This window comes from Limanda limanda, chromosome 20 (genome assembly GCF_963576545.1).
Source record: "Limanda limanda chromosome 20, fLimLim1.1, whole genome shotgun sequence".
Lineage (NCBI taxonomy): Eukaryota > Metazoa > Chordata > Actinopteri > Pleuronectiformes > Pleuronectidae > Limanda > Limanda limanda.
In genome coordinates, this window is record NC_083655.1 from 6,475,889 (window position 1) to 6,500,993 (window position 25,105).

The following is a 25,105-nucleotide window of genomic DNA, read 5'->3' on the forward strand; positions in this document are numbered from 1 at the left end:
TAGATAGATAGATAGATAGATAGATAGATAGATAGATAGATAGATAGATAGATTACTTTATTCATCCCCGAATGGAAATTAAGTTGTCATAGCAGCCGGTATATTTGAATACAATAAAATACAATAGAATAGAATAAAATAACAAATATTGAGGTAGTAAGAATAAAAAACAGAAACACAAGATAAATAGGTAGATAAGGTGCAGTGGCAAGATGATGGTAATAGTACTGATGATGTGATGGTAATGTTATTGTTAGACAGTATATAAAAATAGTACAGTATATATAGTATATAATATAACATAATATATATTTATATATGATAGTAATTATACCAATATAAAAGCAGTATATAGTAATAATGGCAGCAACACTATATATAATAATAATAGTAATAGTAATATAATAATAATAATTATAACATGTATACATGTATAAATATGTGTATATAGACTTATGTATACAAAGAATATACAGAGGGTATGATATAGTATATGATATATAGTAGAGGTATAAATATAAGTATTTAACTATACAATAGATCATATAATGTACTATGAGTGTAAGAATATGTAGACAGAGTGTGCAAAATACAATATTATTGTATAAAATGATATATAATATCAACATGTTTTATTGTTTTATGTTGTTGTGTTTATCTGCCAAACTCCGTGATTCTGAGAGTCCATGATGGCCATTTAGTAGAGCAGGGGTTTTCAACTGGTTTTGTCCAAGGGACACGTGTGTGTGGGTGCATGCGTGCATGTGGATAGAAGGAAGTTTTAACTTTTGGTTTTCCATTTTGGTGTTATTTAAAAACTTCAAACAAATCTAGAAAAATCTGTGAAAAAACAACAATAACGGTGATTTTCAGTGCTTAAGAATTGAAAACAAAATTAAAATGCAGTTTGTAGTTGTACTGCATCTCAGAACCATATGTACTTCAATATATAACGTTTATGACTAAAATGTACAGATGTGTAGCTGACGTGTTGATAGAACGTTAAAGTAACGGTGATCAATAATAATCCACATAAACTGGGGCTACAACTGAAGAGGGAAGATGACAAAGTAATGCAGAATATGTCACAAATATTAATCATACAATATCACACAAACAATTGAGGCCTACTTTAGTTTAACCTCATGATCACCAGCACCTTTATATTATTTTAGACATATTTTTTTTATTTTGAATATTTTTCACAATATTCAAGAGTAATCTGGAAATGTGTTGAAATATCAAAGCGAATTTCGCGGACCCCCTGCAATGCCGACACGGACCCCCGGTTGAAAATCCCTGTAGTAGAGCACGTGATTTTATTTATTCTGTACCAAACATCTGCTATCGATCAGAGTCCAGTGCTCAGGGGGAATTATTCTGTAAGGTCCATTTTGTAGTTTTATTCCTCTTCCAAGGGTGTTTTAAACACCCAACATGCACTGGTGCAAGTGACTCACATGTTAATTTGTTTTTTAAGTGGAAATAAGTTCATATGACCCCATATCACTTTGCTTTCTTACTCGTCTCAAGGGCACTGCTCAACAAGCTGAAACAAATTGACTTTTCTAACATGAGGTTAGAGGATTGTTCATTTTACATGCAAGACTTGGTTTTGGGCAGTGATATTGGAGGTTTTTGTAGATTTACAAAATCCCAAATCAATGGAGCATCTCAAAATAACCACATACAGTAGTAGATTTAATATGTTCACTTGTATAGGAAAGGAAAACCTGCTTTAGACCATATTTTACTTTCATATTTCACCAGGGAGCATCACCAGGAATCTCGCAGCAAATCCCTAAAATGTTAATCTGGTCCTCTTGCAAACCAAACAGCGACAGAAACAAATGCTTCACGTCCACATGCTCCCATCATGGCCGCACAATGCATTGTGTATCACTGACAAGAAAAACTAAAAATACTGACCCTGACTAATAAATGGTAAACGCAAAGAAAGGATTAGTTTCACGATGACCACTGCACTTGCCTTAAGTCTCTGTTCCTTTTCAGATAAATAAACTGTTAGTGATTCCTCTGTTTCCCCTCTACTCTTTTCCCTTCACAATTATAGAAGAAAATCAATGGAACTTGGAAGCAGGGAGCCCATTACTGGTGGAGATGATGACATTTACTGTGATATCTACACCCACTATATGCAATAGGCCATAATTTAGCACTCCTATGCAGTGCCGTACTTAAGCCTGTGCAAAATGGAAGAAACATTTGCTTTTTTTGTATTCTTGTAACAGTCTAAGTGTCTACAAGAGATTAGAAACAAAACTTGGAAGATGTTATTTCAGTATGTGTCATTTCCTGGGCTTATAGGAACAAACTAAGAAGCAGAAGGTAAAGAAGATGACATTGGTGCTGCTTTCTGTGCGATATGTGATTTGACATTTCATTACAGCCAAATGAGGATAATTTGATGTGTAATATGTAATCCATCATAAATTAGCCATCACCCATTCATGTTGAATTAAAGGAATTCACACACCACATAAAAACCTAACAGTTTTTTCTATTCACGATGCATTCATTATGTTTAGAAACTGAAAGGTTAAATGTTTGCTTCCCCGCACCATTAGCTGTGTTATCTCGGGGGGGACAAAATGGAAAATGTCTGGCATTGTTCCTAGACTGTCAGTGAAATATTTCATAGATAAAACGACAAAACAAAAGGTGAGCAGATGGGAAATTTGGCCTCGACAGCAAAAAGTCATTTCGGGCAAGCAGACTAGCAGCTCCAGCACTACAACTGATCAGCAGCTGCCGAAGAGAACTGTTCATGCCCAGGGTATAATGGATATTAGTTTTGTCAAGTGCTTTGTGTCAAGGCAGGGAGACTTACCATAAAGGTGATATCTTGTACATCACTACATATGTGACACAACATCATATATGCTGTAGGGTATATGTGTGATGGAAGTGTAGGGGGTTGGGTAGGTTACGGTCCAACGGTCCGGCGGTGAAGCATTCTTGTAAAATGCAAATGAAACCGTTGAATGCACAGGGAGACTGGCTTCAAGTGACACTCCATGTGACAGGGAGAATGTCATGAGAGCGGCGGTGGCACAGCACGTCTATGAAATTGAATTTTTGCATGAATTAATCAATGGCCCAGGCACCGTAATTATCTCCGAGCAGAGAATAATCAGGAATGTATAATTCTGTGTCTGACTGACTGGTGGGGAAATCAGGAAGATACTGGATCCCTGCGTGTGTGTGTGTGTGTGTGTGTGTGTGGATATTGCCATTTGAGGATTTGAAGATTGCGGGAGGAGCTGGGTGTCAAATTAAATTAGAGAAGATTAGTGACAAAAGCTGCAAGGCTCAAAATATGTTCAGTCAGCCTCATAAAAGAATATGAATAAGGTGAAATACAAACTCTGTCTGGAGCTACATACAAGTGATTAGTTATTACAGTGAGATACCATGCATGGAGTGTTTTTAGTCTATTTCAGTGTAAAGTTTCTGTGATTGATTTTTGGACAGCAAACAAGACAATTGTTCTTGTTTCCCCCTTGTGTGAAACAATGTGAATATGAACAAAAAAAGAAAAACACAGGTGTTTTCTCTCTTCACTGTTTTATTGTACAACTGCCCCAGGCTTCCATTCAGCCCATCTGTCGAGCATATGGTGTTTATTTCACCGATTTTAGTAGAACAAATCGGTTTGGTCTCGATTTAAGACCTGTCAAATTCTGACAGATCCGCCCGAGAACGAAGGGAAAAGCATTTATAAGCTCATCTTGTTTAATAAGCTGCTCAGTGAACAGCCCACACATTGGAAAATAAAGAGACATATGCATGTATTGTATTTTAAATAGAAAGGAATAAACTGTACAAAGGAATCTAGGGAATGTACACACAGTTATGGCCATAGAATTAATGGAAATAGACATTTTTCATGGGAGGGATTAGTTTCAGGGTCGCTTGGTGTTGTGCATGCTGCCAGGCTGCCACAGCTGTAAGGAAAACACTGCCCACGATAATGGATCAAAATATCTCCCTAGGTTTAATTCTCAAAGTGTTTGGACAGTGACTCACAAACAACACTATACACAAATTGCTTAACTCAATGATAGGTAGATGTGAGCGATTGCACTGTGCAGAAGAAAACATGTGACAACACAAAACAATCCATTAATCACATAGAAATCCATCTATACATTGTCAGCATACACATGAATACATTTTCAGTCAGTGAAGTCAGACCAGTGATTAAAACGATGACATAATCAAAACAGGAGGTTTCTCTGTTCCTGCTTGATTCCTGTAGGACACCTGAAAGGACTGCAGCACTAAATTATAGTGTGTGTGTGTGTGTGTGTGTGTGTGTGTGTCCTTCACCTTTAGAAAAACTGATTAAATTGACAAAAAAAAGTATCAATTACAGCCGAGACATAAATTTCAAAAGCTGAGTTCCTCCTGTGATACAAATCCACTTAGTACAATATTATTTATCACCATCGTCATAATCATATTCCACAGTCTCAAACAACAGCTCTTCTCATTTCGACTGCGATCAGGGATGAAATACGACCATGTCACAATTTGTTCCCAACAAACAGGTGCGTAAAATAAATGAATAACATAAGTGTATTTATATCAGCTACAGCCAGAGACATGAGGGATGCTGTAATAAACAGACAAATTGACAAATGATTTACAAAACGTCAAACAAGATGAAGGTAGAAACTTTTAAGAGGAAAGACAAACTCGTTTAACACGAGTTTTAACAGCTGGACCAGAACATTTCTTAATGGTCTGTATTTGTATAACACTTTTCTAATCCTGATGAAGACTCAAAGCACTTTACAGTACAAGTGGAAGACTGGGATTGAACCTTTTCAGTTAGAGGACAACCGCTCTAACCCCTGAGCCACAGCCGCCCCAAAAAACAACAGAGAACTGTAAAACCTAACTCCTATTATGTTACGACAAAGCTCCATGTTGTCTGTTAGTTTAATAAAATAATAACACAATGGGGATTGGGGAATGTTCCGATACTTATTCTGACTGCGTGATCCTTTATCTCCATCTAGTGGTACATACCTCACACTGATGGTTGGGCCACAAGTCAGGATCATCAAGTTTGTGTGATCCACTAAGTAGCTTCAAAATGATAATGTTGATCAATTTCATATTTTCTAGATGAACAGAATATCTTCTTGTTAATAAAGCACTTTTAAATAAATGTTTAACAGGTGTGGGAAATCGAATGCATGCGTGTGCAACAACAAAATATTACATTGTTTAAAACCTCATGTATGATTTAATTATGTAAGGCAATGCTTTAGACTCATAAACTTCACATTTATATGGATTACAAAGCTGATCAATCTGATGTGAGAGGCGATGGACTAGTGGCAGAAACTTGGACTATGGGCAGAAAAGGTCTCTGGTTCGTCTCTGGTTCGACTCCACGGAGAAACAACAAAAAGACGAACCTGGATGGATCTGTCCAAAAATCCAAGAGGATTCTCCCTACCCTGTCTAGTGCCCCTGAGCAAGGCACCTTACTCCCCCAACATCTGCTCCCCGGGCGCAGTACATGGCTGCTCACTGCTCTGTGTGTCCTGCACCAGATGGGTTAAAAGCAGAGGATAAATTTCCCTCCTTGCATGAGTGGGCTTGTGCATGTCTGTGCATGTGTTTGGGACAAATAAATGTATCTTAATTTTAATCTGTGAGGTTGTTTCCCCAAAACCAGATGTTCAGGAGGAGGTAGCCTAATGCAGCGTCTGATTTTCTGCTGATCGAGCAGGAACTCTGAAGCAGACATGATGAGAAAAGGTCAGGGGCTAAACTTGGCAGCACTTTCGTCAACATGATTGATGGTCCCAGTAAAGCATACATCACATTACGACAGTCCAAAACATTCCCCAGTATCATCTCCATACAGAGATATAGAGCCGAGTGTTTAATATAATCAAGTAGTATTGAGTTTAAAGTGTTGTCTGGCAGTAAAACTACAAAAATATGCAAAGTTCTGCACCAAATTAAGATACAAAAGCAGAAATATAAATTAAGATCCTGGGTTAACCTCCTCAATCCCCAGCGTCATGACGTTTCACCGTTACGTGCTGCGTCATAGGCGTGCGTCAGTCCGGACTGTAAACACCATGGTAAACACGGTCCCTCTCCCGCTGCAGCTTCTCCTCACTTCCACTTTGTCTCGTTAGCGAACAGGAAGTAGGAACTCTTAACACTTCCGGGACCCCGCTGCACAGTTTATTACAGTGTTTAATTTCAGAAGCTATCGGGTGGTCTCATTAATTCTTTTTTTGGGACTTGACTTCCGGGAGCGCGTCGAGTTGCTGTCATAAAGCTAATGTTAGCTTGGAGGCTAGTGTTAGCTTGGAGGCTAGCGGCAGCGAGTCGCCTCCTCTCCGGGGGATGAGTCGTCTCCGCAGGGTTCTGGGTTCCTTGTGTTTCTGAAAAGCTCGTCCCGCTCCGACATGGTTCTCACCCTGGTTCGGCTCTGTGCCCGGGAGGTGGTGAGCGACCACAGCTCGTCGCCCGGCTGGTTGCGGTGGGTGCCCAGCGAGCTGTTCGCCCCCCTGCTGGAGGCCTCCTTCTCCGGCTGCAGGCCGCTGGCCGTGGGGGAGCTGGTGCAGCGGTGGCCCGAGAGGAGCCTGCGGGTCGGCGGGCGCAGGAGACCCGGGCAGGCCGGGCCCAACAGGCTGTGCATCCAGGCGCTGCTGCTCGCGGTGGTCAGAGGACTCTCGGACCGGAGGTGGGTTCCACTGTCCACAGGGTCTGGATCTCCCCTCTTGGAGAAATCTGTGACCAGCAGCTTATTTGCATGGCCCAGTTCACAACAATGGAAACAAGAAGATTTAACCTTAAATCTATCTATCTATCTATCTAACCTTAAAATACCAGCTACCCAATGATTTTGATTCACAGAATAGAGAGAATGGGTCTGCTTTCATCCCCACTTCTCACCCTGAGCACCTGTTTTATCTTTATGTAACTTTAGGGAGTGGGTACAATTTCTGCCAGAATACAGCACAGACAGTTTTAAGAGTATTGCTGATCTTCGTATAGGTTAAAAAAACATATAGGAATCATTAATCTCCAAAAATATTTATTACAGCAGCCATTCTAGCCAAGGAAAAAGCTAAATTTGCAACATGTTATTGAAAAGTTGCAGAGAAAGTAGGGCTTTGAGATAATATGATAATAATAATCCTGTTCATTTCATTTTCTTCTTGCAATTGAAGCATTGTCAACATGTCCAGTTATTTTTATTGTTCAACCTAAGATGATTTCTAGACTTTCAGGAGCAAAACAAATGTCTTTAAACTTTAGGAAGCAATGAAGTGATAATTATCATGTTTATGATTGACATTGACTCACATGACATTTTCTTTAATAGTTTTCAAATGCATGCACTGATTTAGCTTCAGTACTTATCAGTATTGTCTCCGGATCAATCAATAATACATCAGTCTTCTTCCTGCTTCCTAGATGTGCTATGCAGATACTGGACCTCTGTGGGCTCCAAGGAGATGAAGGAGGGATGGGAGACCCGATGGGGGGCTGGTCCCTGACTGTGGCTCTCTGCACCATGGTCGTTCAGGCCAGAGCTGGAGCGCGGAAGCAGAAGAGGAGAGAAGGAGAACGGGAGAGAAAACGGTTCTCAGCCCTGGAGAGAGACGAGGATATAAAAAGAGAGAGGGGACAGTATAGGAAGGAGCAAGCACCCGATGGAGATGAGGAAAGCAGTGACACCGAGAGGATGACGTTGTCGGGAAGTGTAGGTGATGAGGAGATTAAGGGAGTCAGGAGGAGGATGGAACGAGAGAGGCAAAGGGACGGCCCATCGGCAGGGTTAGGAGACAGCAGAAGGGAAAATGAGGAAAAAGAACTAGGAAGTAACGTGTTGGTGCACGTGAGAGCTGATCTCTTTGTCAACGCACGATCGTGGGAGCGTGTTCGCGGCGCCCTCAACTCATCAGGACCCCTGAAGCTCCAGTGCCGGTACCTTCGCGTGGAGGAAATCACTGTGTCAAGTATCAGGACTCTGCTGGACCTCCTGCCTCACCAGGGCCTCCTGGGCGTGGATGTTCGCTACAGCAGCCTCGGCGTGGCTGGTCTGGCTGAGCTGCTGCCTCTGCTCTCCACCTTCCCAGCGCTGCACTCCCTTCGGCTGCACTACTGTAACTTGGACTTTCGTCGGGACCACCCTGGCCAAGATGAGGCCCTGAGGGACTTGTCACAGGGTTTGGCCCAACTGCAAGAGCTGCGGCGCCTCAGCCTCACGGCGCTGCGGCTGCCGGGACAACTTCGTGTGCTGCTCAGGTCTGGAATCGAATTCTGTTTAACATGAACACTCCTTTATGACCTTTTGTATCTACATCCTCGGCCAACTTAATTTCACATTGTAAAAGTTTTATTGACATATCAGATTATAGTGGTCGATAAGAATTTTGACAGATAGACGACTATTATTATACAGTATATTTTGTTCAGCTTTAGATACAGGAAGTTAAAATGCAACATCATTATCTCAACATTGAGCTGAAGCTATAACACAATGAGTATGTTTACAACTTTATTCGTCCTATGTGACAGTAAACTGAACATTTTGACCAGTTGGTCCAAACAACACAAGCAATTTTTGACATTTTACAGTCTAAACAGTTAATCAGTGAATCAAGAAAATAACCAATGATAACAACAAAAACTAAACATATTTCAATGTTATATTCTAGTCCTTGACATAAAAAATACCTTCTCTAAAGCTTTGTGGGTTACAATGCATATGTTTTACTATAAATAATTTTTCTAGACCTCCGGAACGGTTTAAACTGTCAAAAACCAAATTGGTTTTGTTTATCACTTTTCCCATAATCTCTCCCCCTGTATTTCTATACTAAATATTGTTCTTTTGTTACAGCTCGCTGCCTCAGCCTCTGACGATCCTGGAGCTTCCCTATTTGAGCCTGACCCCATCGGACCTGGCCTATCTGTCCTGCAGCCACCATGCCGCCACACTGCAGCAGCTGGATCTGAGTGAGAACCGCCTGGATGAGTCCACCCTGCCCTCCATCCGCCGCCTCCTCTCTCAGACCTCCGGCAGCCTGCAGCACCTCTCTTTAAGCGGCTGTGGCCTGACTGACGGCCTGCTGGGGCTCCTGCTGCCCTCACTGGGAGGCTGCAGGGCCCTCAAGAGCTTGGCTTTGGCCCTGAACCCGCTCTCCGTATCTGGGCTCACGGACCTGGTGAGGATGGCTGTGCGAATGCCGTCCCTCCGTCAGCTCCTGTACCCTAACCCCCTGGAGGACTACCAGCCGGGCCTCCCCGACCTGCCCTCCAGTGCTCAGCTCTTAGACTGGCCACTGGATGAAACGACAGACATCAGTATGACCAGCAGCCATCTCAATAGGGTGGTCAAAGACAGTGGACGCACTGACCTCTCTCTGACCTGTGACCTGCTCAATTATGATAAAGACTTGGTGGACTAGAGCAGAAGTAAGGGGACGCTCACTCACCAACATACGTGAGCAATTTAGAAGAACAATGACAAGATTTCTGTTACTTTTCCAAGGCCCAATAATCTCCAGATCAACAGGTTTTTTTGTTTTTGTCGTTATCCTCACATGAACCCATAGATGACAACAATTTTTAATATGTAAATATTGGCCTGATGGCAGAGTTGAAGTTTGTTCCCTCTTGGATTGAGGAACGGACAGATTTAAAGATGGAGGTGCTGACAGAACGTTTCACATGTGTAAAAAAAACCTAATAATTAATTTATGATCAGATTATCATGATCATTTAGGATGATAAGTTTAAATTACCTGCCTGGTCAAAGGTTATCTGCCCTTGTGCCTTTTACATCAGTGGCCAACATTATTGTGTGTGTATAAATAATTGTCTTTAAATGGTAAATTAATGTTACTACAAGATACTTGGGATTATTTTACATTTTATTCTTTTTATCTGCTTTGTTCACTAAGTCGTGTACTCTCTTGTGTACTTTGTGCTGCTCGATATATTCCGTGCTACAATTTCTTCAATATCTGTTTAAAAAACGTTCGGTGCTTTTTGTACATTGAGTCAAACAGCGTCACTTCTATCAGGGAGTGAATGTACCAAATTGATCTTGTATAACATGAATGGATTTACATGCTGTAGGTTACTGAATAAATCGGTCAAAGCAAACTTTCAAGAGTCAGTTAAATATTGAAAAAGGAACGACACGTTTCAAAATAATATTTTCTATAAGGTGTGATGAGTTAATGGGGATGTTCCAGACTATGAAGCATCATCTGTAGTACTCCGCGAAGGACTGCTGCTGAATGAAGTAGCGGTGAGGGGGGGCCTTCAGCCAGTCCGCGTCTGAGTAGACGTGGAAGGGGCGCAGAGTGATTCGAGTGAACGGCAGAGAGATGAAATGGGGAAAGTGCGTGAGGAAGGGACGGTTTCGCAGCGGAGGCAGAGTTACTCCTGTGGGACAAGAATCCATTGGGTGTTAAAAACACTCATTTTAAACAATCATTCTGTGTTATTGAAGCAGATGTCTGGGAAATGTTACCTGGTGGCCTGCGTATCCTGGACATACTGTTAGTCTCTCCAAGACGAAAGATTGGGGAAGAACCGCTACACAAGCAGACAAGGAAAATTAAAGAAATGTGCAGAAAAATAACAAACAGGAAACTACGACACAACACGTGACCTACCAGTCGTGTAAGGGCAGGAGTACAGTGTTGTTGTGACCAGAAGGTGCAACGTATAGAGCCCTTCTTTTCTCCTCCTCTTTTTGGACGGAGCAGAAATAGTTCAGCACATCCACCACGCTGAAGGATGCCGGCTGCTGCTTTGCCGAACCCTTGAAGTTTAGATACCTGTTGTGTTCCTGGCGGCGTGGAAAGAGAGAGCGGGACAGCAGTTAATCACTTAAAGTAGCTCGCAAGTCAACAACACCGAGACGAGCTCTCGTGCACTCCTATTTAGAGGGGTAGAGGTCACAGAAAAGGACAGGAAGCAAGTGGAGAGCCGCTTCACCGAGGGAGAGCCTCTCAATTTTCAAACACCTGTTCTTTCCTTTCTTTCACGCTCAAAAAAACTCTAATGGATGGTGACAATGATCAGGGGAACTGTATAAAAAAGGACTTTATTACTTTGAATTTTGAGGTCCATAACTGCAGCCACCAGTCCGCTCTGTCATGGAGGCTTTGCCAGACGTTAGACTGGTCCCGCAGCTCCGAGTCCCAGCTCTCCAGCTCAGGCCACAGCCACTGCTCAGCTTCGTCTACGCCCAATGCCGTCAGCACGCGCACCACTGTCTCCCTGTTGACACAACAAGAGGAAACATCAGAATGTCAGGCTCAACCCTCAATGACCTAACCCTCTGAAAAAAGGCTTAGTTTATGTTTTATCCATCTGGATACAGGGACAGGACTTGATTTATTGAGACCCTGCTGATGTTTGTTTTTCTGCTTTTTACATTTATATTGTTATGCTATATTATGTTAAGCCTAAATCACAGTCATGACAGACTGATTATTATTTAAATATCCCTGGACTCACCCTAGAACCAGTTTTTTAAAGGCCAGAATATCTCCTTTTGCTGCTGACAGTTTGCGCAGGACACTATTAAAAAATAATTCAAAGAAAAATTATTCCTTTTTATCCATTCTATGAGCTACTTTAAAATCTGAAGTGTAGATCTTGTCACACACGTGTCTTTAATATTTGGAAAAACCTAAACAATGAAGTAGCTTGAAGACTAGTTGTGTGTTTAGAGACGGAGATATTGTTTAAAAAAATATAACATGAGGAAAATAATATCTTGAGCATTTACCACAGCAAGATTCATTTTAACACCATGTCTGAAAACACCCTGACTTCAGAAAATAACGACTAATCCACTAATTATAAGAAAATAAATCTCAACATATAACAATGGTTAGTTTCACGTTGATTTAACTCCACATTATAAAACAACCACACATCAGACCAACATCACTCGCTTCTCTTTACATATTTAGCCTGATTTTGACGTTGATGTTGGAGATGAAGATTTACAAAGTTATCAACAGTATTAGCTTAGTTAGCTTAGTTGGTGTTGATTATTATTTAAATATCCCTGGACTCACCCTAGAACCAGTTGTTTAAAGGCCAGAAGAGTGAGAAGCTTTTTCACGAGGTCACAACTGGCAGGTTTCAGATGCACCAACAGATTCAACATTTCCTCCAGCACGGTCCGTTCCAAAGGAGACTGAAACGCATAAACGATTTGGTCACAACCTCCTTAAAAGCAGTGATGGTGTAGATCCTGGACATGCGGTACCATATGTGGTCTGGCAAATGCAGACAGTAAGTCCACGAGGCCTTGGTAGAGCTTGTCGGTGTTCTGCAGGAGGCCCTGGCTGTGGAGGCGCTGCAGTGCTACAACAATCTGCATTTTGGATGGAGTGCTGCAGGTGGTCATGGAGCGCAGTAGATGCAAGGAGAAGTCCTCTGGAGACAGGGTGCTTGGGATACACTGCACACAGACAAACACTGAACCAATCAAGACAGGAACTTGGACCAAATCAACATTGTGCATCACAGATATCACTGTAATACTCATTGTACCATTTTGTCAGGGAATACGTCTCTGAACCAGCTAGAATCTGCAAACTGTTTGAGGAACGTCGGCACCTCAGGAGTGGGTTCTCGAGGCGGGGGCGGTGTTGGGGTCCTTGGACGAGGGGTTAGGAGACGAGGGGTTAGGAGACGAGGGGTTAGGGGACGAGGGGTCCTTGGACGAGGAGAAGGTGGAGGAGGAGTTTGGGGTTTGGGTTGTTCTATTGGAGAAATTATATCTGGAGGCTGCAGGGACAAGTGACACAGAAATGAGAGTGATGCTACTTGAGTCATGTGCTCTTCTGTCGCCTGTGCAATGAGTTTACCTCTTCTCTCTTGGGTACGACTCTCTCAGGCAGTGGCTTGAATTTCACCAGGGTCCTTGGTTTCACACTTGGGGCTGGAGGCTTTTTCTGCTGTACCTGCATAGGGAGACCAAAACTTTGCTATGGATGGATGGATAACACAAGAATGCACAGATACGAGGGGAAGCAAATAATAACTGTAGATTCTGTCAAATTCTAACTCCTTCATATTGAATAATCTACAGTGAGCAGCAGTGCATGACAGTATATATACCTTGTTCTCCTCCACAGTCACAGGAATGATCGATCCAGATTCGGGTCGAACGTCTCCTTCTCGGGCAGGAGGGTCACAGGACGTGTTGTTATTTGGTTGAGGATGAAATGAAAATGTATCTGGATGAAAGGTGTCTTCAAAATCAAACTGAAAACAGAATAGAACCATAAATTATACGCAGGAGTTCTCTCTACCGAGGAATATTGAAGAAAAAACATTCAAGTTAGACAATTTATTTTTGCAGATCACCTTTAAGAAATAAGCTGAGGTTTTGACAAACAGGTTTGTTGCTTATGTTGTAGATTTATGATGTGAAATGATCGTCCTGTAACATCTTTAAGTTACTGTTATTTCTTATTGACGTCAGCATACTCCAAAAAGTACTGAAGAAGCAGGTAAAATGAGTGAGTTCAGGAGATGAATAAACCTCAGAGTTGGGAGGAAAGCCGTATATAATATTCATGTAGCGATCAAAAGCTTCCTTCCTGGTTTGCTTGGTACTGGGAGGCTTCCCCTTGCTGCACTTCACTCTGCCTTGCAGGAGAGCAGTTAGGTCCATGTTAGAGGTCAATAAGTTCTGGTAGTCCTGGAACAAGAATAAATTGTTGAGACACTTCCTCAGTGCGCTATCGACATCGTCTCTACTCCAACACACACCGACACACACACACACACACACACACACACACACACACACACACACACACACACACACACACACACACACACACACACACTCACACACACACAAACCCACCTTCTGTCTCCACATGCCTTCAGTCAATAATTGATTGCTGGCAACTGCTTTTGATTCCTTCTCCACGTTGTCCCCTGTACGAGTCGTCCTGTTCACACGAGTATTGTTCGTAACTCATTAGGGCATTGTATCTAGATTATTATTTTTTTTTATTATACAATATAAATAATTCTTACTTTCTTATGATGACGTTTTCTTGATCCTCTGTGGTAAGAAACAGAGACACTTGTCCACACTTTGGTGTCATGTCGTCTCTCTCTGTGAGGCTTGTGAAACGGCAGCGTACAGAGGAGGTCTGCTTGTGGCCGTTAGATTTATACAGACAGGCTCTGTTGTCTGGATGGAGGCTAATGGATGCTGCAGAAGCCTCTGAATGCATCATGAAGTATGGGATGTCACAGGAGAAATGGTGTTGGAGTAAACATGTGCTGTTTTCTCTTAGGGTCTTACCTAAAGAGACAGAAAATCAACAGGGTGTAAGAAGCATCTAAGAGTCTACACAGCAGATCAGCCTCCTGTCACTTAGAGACACATCCTACCTCACCAGTAGCTTGCTTCTCATTCTGCTTGAATAAACTTTACTTTCCCATTTGATATCTCACTCTCTGGAGACAGCAGCCCCAGGGTGGGACAGGGGAAGAGTGCTGCCGATTGATGTTGTTGTTGTTGTTGTTTTTGTTGTGCTCCTCTCTCCTGGAGCGACAATCTCCATCAGTTTCTACACAGGACTTTTGGACATGCAATATATCCCTTTGCTGCTGACAGTTTGCGCAGGACACTATTAAAAAATAATTCCTTTTATCCAATTTTATGAGCTACTTTAAAATCTCAAGTGTAGATCTTGTCACACACGTGTCTTTAATATTTGGAAAAACCTAAACAATAAAGTAGCTTGAAGACAAGTTGTGTGTTTAGAGACGGAGATATTGTTTTAAAAAATATAACATGAGGAAAATAATATCTTTAGCATTAACCACAGCAAGATCAATTTTAACACAATGTCTGAAAACACCCTGACTTCAGAAAATAACGACTAATCCAGTAAATATAAGAAAATAAATCTCAACATACTCAAAACAATGGTTAGTTTCACATTGATTTAACTCCACATTATAAAACAACCAATAAAATAAAAATAAAAAAATCAACAAATAAAATAATATCTTTAGCATTTACCACAGTTGTGTGTTTAGAGACAGAGATATTGTTTAAAAAAAATATAACATGAGGAAAATAATATCTTTAGCATTTAGAACAGCAAGATCAATTTTAACACAATGTCTAAAAACAGCCTGACTTTAGTTAATAACGACTAATCCACTAATTATAAGAAAATAAATCTCAACATACTCAAAACAATGGTTAGTTTGACATTGATTTAACTCCACATTATAAAACAACCACACATCAGACCAACATCACTCGCTTCTCTTTTCATATTTAGCCTGATTTTGACGTTGATGTTGGAGATGAAGATTTACAAAGTTATCAACAGTATTAGCTTAGTTGTTGTTTACCTTCCATGAACCGGTAGTTTATCCTGAAAGCAGCTGCGGTAGGTGATCTGTATAGTTTGATGCTAGTTGATCTGTAAACGATGAATTAAACAACTCAGTTAAAAGTTACGTTTCCTCTCTCAGATCCCCGAGTTTGTTGCTAGGCAACGAGTCGCCAGGTTACACCCACGGCTGCAGGTCGCAACTTTGACTTTGGAGAAAAAGTAGTTCCTCTTATAAATAAATAATAATAACATATAACACTGATTCATCATGTCACTGCCTCTAAATTCAGTTAAAAAGTTTCAGAATTAAAATCAGTACGTTTTTTACCATTAGGAAGGTTTTGTTATAATTAAATGTGATTTTATGCCATTTATAATGTCTCTATGACAAAAACCACTGAACTCAGCTGATAAAATTAACTGGAATAATAAACTGTTAAAATAACAGTTTTTGCTTCAGATCTCTGAGGCAGGAAGTTGATTAAGTATTTTAGTATTTCTAGAATCCTGGCTCTAGCCCGAGTTTAACATTTTAAACTTGGATTAGGTGGGTGACTGGAGTTATGCGGCACAAAAATGTATCTACACATTAAACAACACAAAGACATATATACTCAGTTTATTGTACAAAAATGATTCCACCTTACAAATTTAAGTTAGAAAATATAAATATATACATCAACAAACATCTACATTATATATTTACTATCAGGGTTTTTATGGAGGATATTAATTGAAGAGGATCTTTGGTATTTAGCCACATTCCTCTCATTGCTGTTTATGTACAAATTTGAAGCCTTGTGACATTGGTTTCTAGGAAAATACAAACACACATATTGAATCGTGACATGTGCTATGAAAAGTGACAGTGACAAAAATAGACTCATAACTTGATCTTTATGCTCTTCAGGATCTTGAAAAAGTAGTTATCATCTAAATTCAGCCACTTCAGCTGCTTCAGAAGGCTTCGGTCATCATCGTCTCCAGCTTCTCTTCCTCTGCAGGGACAGTCACAGTGAAATCTCTTGTGAAATACTGCATTTCGATTTTCCCTGATTCGTGCACCAGGGCTATTCCTGAATATGTGTTTTGTTTTCCTGAGTCTCCGAACACGGCCATGGCTGTCACCCTGAAAAACAGAAAACACACATCTGATATCAACACATCATATGACAAATATAAAACTCATCACTTGTGTGTGTGTGTGTGTGTGTGGTGCTACCTGTCGGCAGAAATCCTCTCTGTGAGCACAGGCTCTGTGTCGCTTTTCAGCAGGTCCCACACATGGAGGTGAGAAGCTGCATCGAGGACACAGAAGACCGCCGGCCTGGTGTGGGCCCACTGCAGCGAGACCACCGGTTCCCCCCCGGTACTGCTCCTCCACTCGGCCACAGGCTGCTCCTGGCTGACTGTGTGCAGCCGGATGCTGCCGTCCCCACAACCCACCTGGGAAAAGGTCAAAGCAAAGAGAATCCATATATATTAAGATACATTTATTTGTCCCAAACACATGCACACTCATGCAAGGAGGGAAATTTAACCTCTGCTTTAACCCATCTGGTGCAGGACACACAGAGCAGTGGGCAGCCATGTACGGCACCTGGGGAGCAGATGTTGGGGGAGTAAGGTGCCTTGCTCAGGGGCACTAGACAGGGTAGGGAGAATCCTCTTGGATTTTTGGACAGATCGATCCAGGTTCGTCTTTTTGATGTTTCTCCGTGGAGTCGAACCAGAGACGAACCAGAGACCTTTTCTGCCCATAGTCCAAGTTTCTGCCACTAGTCCACCGCCTCTCTTTTTCTTATTCAAGACTTGAGTTTGAATTAAAGCTTTAGGAGGTGTTTCCCCCTGTTTCCAGTTTTCATGTCATTTCTGGCCTTATCTGTTACAAAACATACTAGATTTAAATTCCTCTTTCCCCAAATATCAAACTTTTCCTTTCATTTTGAAAAAACTGCAACTCTCACCAAGAACATGTTTTGCCTGAAGGGAGAAAAGTGGATTGAGTTGACATCAACCGGTCGGACTCCAGCCTCCTGAAACCTGTAGAACTTTGGAGTAGCCTTCACACTGTGACTCGTTCCGTGATTGACCAGACCCTTGGACAGAAAGGACATTGTCACATTACTAAACATGATCCACTGAACATTTTGAGATGATTTATTTAAAAATTACTTATGCTCACCATATTGGTGCCAATAAAGAAATGATTGGAGTCAGATGGGAGAAACTTTAGATGAAGAGTCTGCAACGGGCCAGTTTTCACTGCGTTTCTCGGTGAAACCCTTAAAACCAGACGGAGCGAGAGAGGGAGTAAATAAATGACAAAACCAGAGGTCAAGGGTCAAAACGTTCCTGGTCAAAAACAAACTGGGCAACACTGGAATATGACACCTCATGCATCACATTCGCACTGCACCTATATGAGCACTCATACAGCATGTCCCTATCTAATGTGGAGGTGACAAAAACAACAGCCCGCCAGACGTGACAAACAAGATCCCATGACCACGGCAGAGCAGCTGTGTTGCACCGCGCAAAGACATTGTGGGGTATTTTCAGCCCGGTGCCTGGCAGTGACGGATGCATCGCCGGCTATTTATCAATCTCACCTCTCAGCAGTGAGCAGGGAGGAGCTGTGAAGCAACTTCACTTTGCCCCCAGGCCTGAGCCCTAGAGGAGACAAAGAGCAAAGTTGAAGCTGGCGCCACATGTGTGTGTGTGTGTGTGTGTGTGAAAGAGTATGTCGATGGAAAAAAGAAAATACTACATGTGTTACCTAGATCTGTTGGAGAGCCGGCCTCGTTGGGTTTTGGGAGCTCCACCACCACCTGCAGGACAGAGATAGAAAATAATATTTATATATGTATAAGAACGTATATCACTGTGATAATAAGGATATAAGGAAGTGTCTAATTTCTGTGGCTTCAAGGGTATTTTTGATGTGTGATGGAATGAAGTCTGTGTGTTCACATTATGAGAATTGGAATGGGTCCAAACTACAATAATTTACTTTCTTGTGTTTTTGCACCAGTTCCATCTCAGGCTGCATGTATGTTGGTCACATGTGTCTCACCCTCTAACTCTTCTCACAGTTTGGTAATCTTTGGTGGAGGGAAACAAATATGTGGAATCCACTTTGTTGCTCAACGTACCCAGAAATTCAAAACCCCGCTTTCATCCAGAGACGCCAACTGGAAAGACAGTCCTGAAGACTCTGGATTACAAGAAACAGAATAACACTCAATGACATGTAAAGCCAACTGTGAATGGCAAAAACATATGGCATGTATAGAAAATGATACTCAAGAGCTTAAATTAATGTGTGAACATTCCATACCTTCCTCAGATGCCAGCAGGGGGACCTCCGGCCTCAGGCCCCCTGCTGCGGTGGAAGGAACAACTTCTACGGACGACACAGACGATAAATGGGCCGAGGCGGCCATCACTGCGCCTGTGTTGACAAGGCAAGAGAGGATATCAGCGCACAGTGAATCATCACAAATGTTACATAAGAAAACCGCCTCTGAACCTTTAGTGAGAGAATGGGCTTATGAAAGGGTAGATGTTTGCTTCATATTGCCTGCTGACATTTAGTTTGCTGGAACTGCAGTGACAACAACAGAGATGACTAAGAGAAAGATTAGGGCCGAGAAAATGCTTTTAAAAAATTGGTAGTTGAAGAAATTGGCATGACCATTGTTGTGGTATAATTTCAACTCCATCTGTATATAATGGCACTATTTGTAATATAGAGGAACGTAGACAAACACGTACATTTTCTATTATTTTATCATTCTAGCTATTCATTCAAGCTAAGGAGCAGCTTCAGCCACAGACTCATTCAACCCGCTGCTCTAAGGAACGACACAGGAAATCGTTCCTCCCAACCGCAATAAGACTGTACAACTCCTCTACCTCTGTCAGAGCCACCATCACAGAACTGCACTAAATATACCTGTCTCCTTGCACTGTGTACACTGTACAACACTCCGCTCCATATACACTTACTTCACATCATATGTGATATGTGTTAATATAAACCATATTGATATTATATATCATTTTATACAATAATATTGTCTTTTGCACACTGTCTACATATTCTTACACTCATAGTATATTATATTATCTATTTTATAGTCAAATACTTATATTTATACCTCTACTATATATCGTATCATATATTATATATAAGTCTATATACACATATTTATACATGTGAACATGTTATTATTATTATTATATTTTCTATTATTATTATATATACTGTTGCTGCCATTATTACTATATACTGCTATTATATTGGTATAATTACTATCATATATAAATATATATTATGTTATATTATTTACTATATATACTGTACTATTTTTATATACTGTCTAACAATAACATTACCATCATATCATCAGTACTATTACCATCATCTTGCCACTGCACCTTATCTACCTATTTATCTTGTGTTTCTATTTTTATTCTTTCTACCTCAATATTTTTTATTTTATTCTATTGTATTGTATTTTATTGTATTCAAATATACCGGCTGCTATGACGACTCAATTTCCCTTCGGGGATGAATAAAGTACTCAATCTATCTATCTATCTATCTATTCATCAGTGTCCATATTCTTGCGCTGAAAATAAACAACTACCACTGGAGACATACTAGTGGAGAAGGTAGGCTGTCTGAAGGTCCACTCCTCCTCCCCTATCTTCAGGCAGTAGTGGTTACTGGTCTGCTCCCTCAGGTCCCACAGCACCACAGAGCCAACTGATGTGCCTGCAAACACCAATGTGGCCTTTCCAGGGCTGAAACAGCAACACTGCACCTGGGACAGTGAAGTTAAAACAGAGATACATTGGTTTCAGTGCATGTAAGACTACTTTGATTCTATCTGTTATGTTTTGAAGGTCAAGCAGCACATCAGGAAACTTTCTTGTACCACAACAAAATGCAGGTCCTGTCAAAACAATATGTTTGTGCAGGTGATAAGCAAGTAAGTGTTAGAATCTATATATGCTGCCCTAAAAATAGGTCTTTAATTATATTGTGACTTTAAGTATTAGCATTTACTACAGCAAATGTTGCTATAACTGAAAAGCGAAACAGAAAATATCACCTCAGATTCGTAGACAAGGATCTTCTGAGGCCTGGACGGTTCCCAGATGTTCCAGATGCAGATGAGGGTGCAGCTGTCGAGGCGCACAGCACTGGGTTCGGTTGTCGGTGCGTGGACGGACATCATGGTGTGCCTCTGGACCTGAGAGAAGTGCACCAGGCTGATGTGGCGACCTGCGATCGACAACAGTAAGGACAACCTGGTTCACGTGCAGGTTTATACCGTCTGTTCTAAACAACTGTTATCATCCAAATACAACCACGAGGTATAATTAACGTGTCTAACTAATAAAATAGAGTCTTTGATACAGTGCTTTGTGATTTCTCTCCTTGTGGTATGCACCGTAAAGAAAAGGCAACTTGGTGTTGAGCTGTAAACTTCCATCGCTGAACGACAGTGTGTCTTTTTGAGTCCTCAACTTGCTCAGGGATTTTCTCTCAGCTTGATTCTCTTCCAACAGGACGACCAGGACCTTGATTCAGTCACAACACGCAACAGGAGTTAATAAAGTGCAGCAGAAACAGAAAGTCTTCATGTAGGTAGTAAGGAACTATGTAGTGTGTGAAAGTGTAAGAGGATCACCTGCGAGGCTGAGCGCAGAAACGCTGACAGACGCTGAGAATCAAAGTTAATTTCGTACATGTTTCTCCCTTGAGCTTCCTGAGAGAAGTTTGAATCTGTGAAAGCATAATAAACACTGTTATTGAACTCAACGTGTAAACAGTGAGTTGATGAGGTAATTATCTTGGCGTTTCCTCACCTCCACAGGCTCCACTGTGCTCTGGAGGATGCTGTGTCCACCTCTCACTCACTTCTATCTCCTCTGTCTGAATGTCTCGATCTGCGTTATCCTCGTTACACTGAACATAAGCCTACGAAGGAAGAAGACACCATATTCAGAAATTTACTTTTTTTCTTTTCTGCTAAAATTTTTATGACATGTGTATGTGTGAAGAAAGAGAAGCAACTGAATAAATACTGACCTGTTTGGTATTTGCGGTTCCAAAGGTTCTAATGTACATGTCGTATTCATTTACAGGAGGGAGATCCAAAAGGGAAACTGTCATTGAGAAATCCAGATCGATTAATTTGAGCAGCTCTGTGCTGCGTTTCCTGTAAACAGAAAAAACAAAACACTTAAATCGAAGGCAAAAGAACAAATCCACCGATCCTGAAAAAATGTGCACTATATTGATATTCAGCCACATTACAATGATCCATTTTCCATTTAATACGAACAAGAATTCTCAAGTGAACTTACTTCTGTTTTGTGGCAACCTTCTTGCTGACTTCTCGCTGTTTTGCTGCCACAAAGTCGATAAACTTCCCGCGTTGAGAAGCTCGACTCTGGTTCTTTTCAAGTCCTATTATGAGAGCAGTGAGAAAACATCATATCTCAAGTAATTGTCTTCTGATCAGACATGAGGAAAAAACATGGATGAACATTAACATGTGATAACACCAAGTGCAAGTGTATAACGATATCTCTCAGGAAGATTAAACATAAATTAGAACCGTACCTCTAGACAATTTAGGTCCGTCTTCCTCCTCTCTACTCGTACTCTGTGTGGAATGATCTGTTCCAACCCTCTCGTTCTCTTCATTCATTGCTCTCTGAATCGCTTCAATCTCTTTTCTCTTCTGTGCTGTAACTTCCTCTCTTTCTTCACCCACTGTTGGAGGCTCCTCTGACTCCTTCTCATCCTCGCCTTCATTTTCACTCGGATCCATCTCCTCAAAATCCTCCTCATAATCCTTGAAAAAACAAAGACAAATTTGAAAAACTAACCAAGATGCTATGAGAATAAAAATACAAACACTTGTGAAAGCTCTCAATACTCACCACTTTCTTAGAATGTAAATCGATAACAGCATGCAAAAGTAACACAAAAATAAGTAAATAAATGTTACAAAACAACAATTAAACTCAAAGAGAAGGATCCAGAACAAAACAGTATAATTTTAAAGTTTGCAACATTGATCACAAACATGTAAATATTTGTATTACCTCAAAATCCTCTTCATATTCCTGGTCAACCAAATCTTCATCATCAACAACCTGTCGATGTGAGATAAACACATGAAGGAGATATTTTAAACACTGCAGTACAGCGTGCAGAATGCAGATACACCTCAGGATGATGTTTCGATCTAATGAAGCTGGAGGTAGAAGAAAAAGCAAACTGCAGTAATAGGTCCAGACAGTAGGTGGCTCTCAGACCAAATACTCCCCAACCAGAAAGACATATTTTGATATTTGAGCTCCTAAGCTGGTACAAGACGCTGCAGTATGAGCTAAAGCAAGGTTTGTTTTCGTGCGAGCAAAGCAAAGGATAGCTGGTTGATTGAATTAAATTGTACTGGGCATTAAGAGTATGGTTGAAATAAATATATAAAATAGTCCCCATCAGGGCCGGGTCTAGACAGGCATGTATGAGGGGGCAGCCACAAATCTTGAGGGGGCATTGTGCTTTATTATATTATTATTATTATAAATTGGGATTTAGTTTGAGGGGGCACAACATTTATTTGAGGGGGCCAGGCCCCCTCTTGCCCCTGCCTAGACCCGGCCCTGGTCCCCATAGATGCAAAAGTGGATTTTTTTGTCCTTGAAGGTTGTGAGCAGGACAACAAAGCTGAGAGTCTTACAGGCTTGTCTGTGTCTCCTACATCTTTCACATCACTAGTTGTCCAGAGCTCAGTCTCAACTTCCTGATTGGGCAAGTGGGAGAAGAAAGCCATAGAAGCCATCAGGGAATCCATTCGATGTTACGAAGGCTATAAAGGAAATTCATGTGTCTCCTTACCTCTGTTTTCACCTCATTAGTCTCAAGCCTAGGACTCTTGTCAGAGACTGATTTCTTGTCTCTTTCGTTTCTCTCTGGGTCCTCTTCTTCTTCTCTGTGCGTTCTGTCTCTGTGCTTTCTTTCTGGATCTTTATCCTCTCGGTGTCTCCTCTCTCTCTGTTTGTCCCCGTCTCCTCGCTCTCTGTCACCACGACGATGTCTCTCCTCCTCACCTGACCTCTTCGCGTCTCTGGATTCACTTTCGTGCTTCCGCTTTGGATCCTAGAGAGCAGCATTCTGTGATTGGTTTACCTTTTGTTAAAATGCAAAATATTGATGGACAATGAATACAGATGCTTACATCACGTCCTCCTTCTTTGTGTCTTCTTTCCCTCTCCTCTTTATGCCGCCTGGGTTCTTCTTTGTACTCTTAAATCAGAAAAACAGACATAATGACCTCTTATCGACATCCTAATCGTTTAAATATGGTTTGATAAATGAACACACTGTTTTACCTTTGCCTCGTTCCTCTTTCTGCTCTGAAGGCTTCCTGTCTCCATGTCTTTCTCTCCTTTCTCTGTCAGTCCTTTTTTCCTCACGTTCATCTTTGGGTCGCTCTCTCTTTTCCCTGTCGTTCTTTTCTACCCGCTCTCTTCCTGCGTCTCCGCTTTCCTCTTGTCTCCTCCTCTCTCTGTCAGCCCTGTGCTCTCTGTCTCGTTCCTCCCTCCTCCTTTCCTTTTCCCTCTCCTCCCTCCCTTTGTCCCCGTCCTCCCTGTTCCGTCTCTCTCCATCCCTCACCCTGTCTTTCTCCTTGTTTCTATGCCTTTCCTGGTCCCTCTCCCGATCCTGCTTGTCCTCTTTATCCGTCTTCCTGTCCTTATTCCCTCCATAATCCTCACTCTGCCTTTTCCCATCCGCCAGTCTGTCTCTTTCCTTCGTTCTCTCCTTCTCTTTGTCCCTCTCATCTCTTCTGTCCCTTTCCTTATCCCCTCTCCTGTCTCGTGAGCCCTCTTTCCTTTGCTCAACATGTGTGTCTTTTCTGTCTCCCTCTCCCCTCTCCCTCTCCCTGTGTTTGTCCCTCTCTCGTCTGGACTCCTTCTCTGGGTCTCTGTGGCGTCTCTCTGTGGATTCCCCAGCACGCTGCTTCCTCTCGCTGTCCTCTCGCCTCCTGACTCGTCCATCGCCTTGTCCCTTCTCCTCCTGGAAAACGATAAACATTGAACTTTTTAAGAATTTCTCTGTGTTAAAAACTCATCCCTCCCTCCTGCAGGGCTGTTTAACACTCACACACTTACCCTGACATATCTTCTCAGGTCCTCTGGTCTCCATGTGTCTTCTTTGGTCAGTTTCTAAATAAACACATCATCTTTGCATTGACTGGATTTCAATAACAACAACACAAACAGCGACACAACGTAAGACAACAGTGTCAGTAGGTTTCCACGGCGGACACGACACTTCCTAACACACGGACACACTTCCTGGTTGTAGCCTAACACACATTCACACACTCACCTTGTCACTGTGCATGTTCTCATCCGGGGTTTTTATTGCTGGAGCTTTTAAAACCACCGTGAAACTAGCTCGTCTGTTTGTAGCGACGCCGCCATGATGGGGAGACCTCTACCGCGCATGCGCAGCTGCTCGGAAACCAAGGAGACCGCGTCACTTCAGCCTGACAACAGGATTGTTAATGGAGAGCAGAGCAGTCGATGGAATCAACACCCAGTTTCCACGGGGACTTTTTAAGCAATTTAATCTTCCACAGCGT

General features: G+C 41.7%; 2 protein-coding genes across 2 annotated transcripts; one reads left to right on the forward strand and one right to left on the reverse strand.

Moving 5' to 3' along the window:
- The first annotated feature begins 6,139 nt into the window (after positions 1 to 6,139).
- On the forward strand, positions 6,140 to 10,179 carry si:ch73-174h16.4 (leucine-rich repeat-containing protein 14). The gene is made up of 3 exons (XM_061093813.1): positions 6,140 to 6,742; positions 7,480 to 8,313; positions 8,912 to 10,179. Exons 1-3 carry the CDS (start codon positions 6,465 to 6,467, stop codon positions 9,477 to 9,479), a joined length of 1,680 nt encoding a protein of 559 aa, XP_060949796.1. The 5' UTR covers positions 6,140 to 6,464; the 3' UTR covers positions 9,480 to 10,179.
- Positions 10,180 to 16,073: 5,894 nt separating this feature from the next.
- On the reverse strand, positions 16,074 to 24,932 carry dync2i1 (dynein 2 intermediate chain 1). The gene is made up of 22 exons (XM_061093908.1): positions 24,850 to 24,932; positions 24,630 to 24,683; positions 23,850 to 24,534; positions 23,696 to 23,763; positions 23,356 to 23,616; positions 22,557 to 22,607; positions 22,069 to 22,303; positions 21,810 to 21,912; positions 21,532 to 21,661; positions 21,309 to 21,420; positions 21,131 to 21,225; positions 20,891 to 21,020; positions 20,549 to 20,721; positions 20,095 to 20,257; positions 18,766 to 18,879; positions 18,581 to 18,642; positions 18,205 to 18,256; positions 18,038 to 18,098; positions 17,611 to 17,710; positions 17,393 to 17,524; positions 16,648 to 16,871; positions 16,074 to 16,554 (listed from the first exon to the last, which is right to left on the reverse strand). The coding sequence occupies exons 1-22, from the start codon at positions 24,862 to 24,864 to the stop codon at positions 16,383 to 16,385; spliced, it is 3,192 nt and encodes a 1,063-aa protein (XP_060949891.1). The 5' UTR covers positions 24,865 to 24,932; the 3' UTR covers positions 16,074 to 16,382.
- Positions 24,933 to 25,105: the final 173 nt, after the last annotated feature.

Excerpts from the sequence above, each read along its gene's own strand:
- si:ch73-174h16.4 (XM_061093813.1), top strand. The coding sequence starts at position 6,465 with ATGGTTCTCACCCTGGTTCGGCTCTGTGCCCGGGAGGTGGTGAGCGAC. Across the intron at positions 6,743-7,479 it reads AGAGGACTCTCGGACCGGAG|ATGTGCTATGCAGATACTGG; the intron begins GTGGGTTCCACT and ends CCTGCTTCCTAG. Across the intron at positions 8,314-8,911 it reads CAACTTCGTGTGCTGCTCAG|CTCGCTGCCTCAGCCTCTGA; the intron begins GTCTGGAATCGA and ends CTTTTGTTACAG.
- dync2i1 (XM_061093908.1), bottom strand. Across the intron at positions 18,099-18,204 it reads CGGCTCTCCAACAGATCTAG|GGCTCAGGCCTGGGGGCAAA; the intron begins GTAACACATGTA and ends TGTCTCCTCTAG. Across the intron at positions 17,525-17,610 it reads TCTTTATTGGCACCAATATG|GGTCTGGTCAATCACGGAAC; the intron begins GTGAGCATAAGT and ends TTTCTGTCCAAG.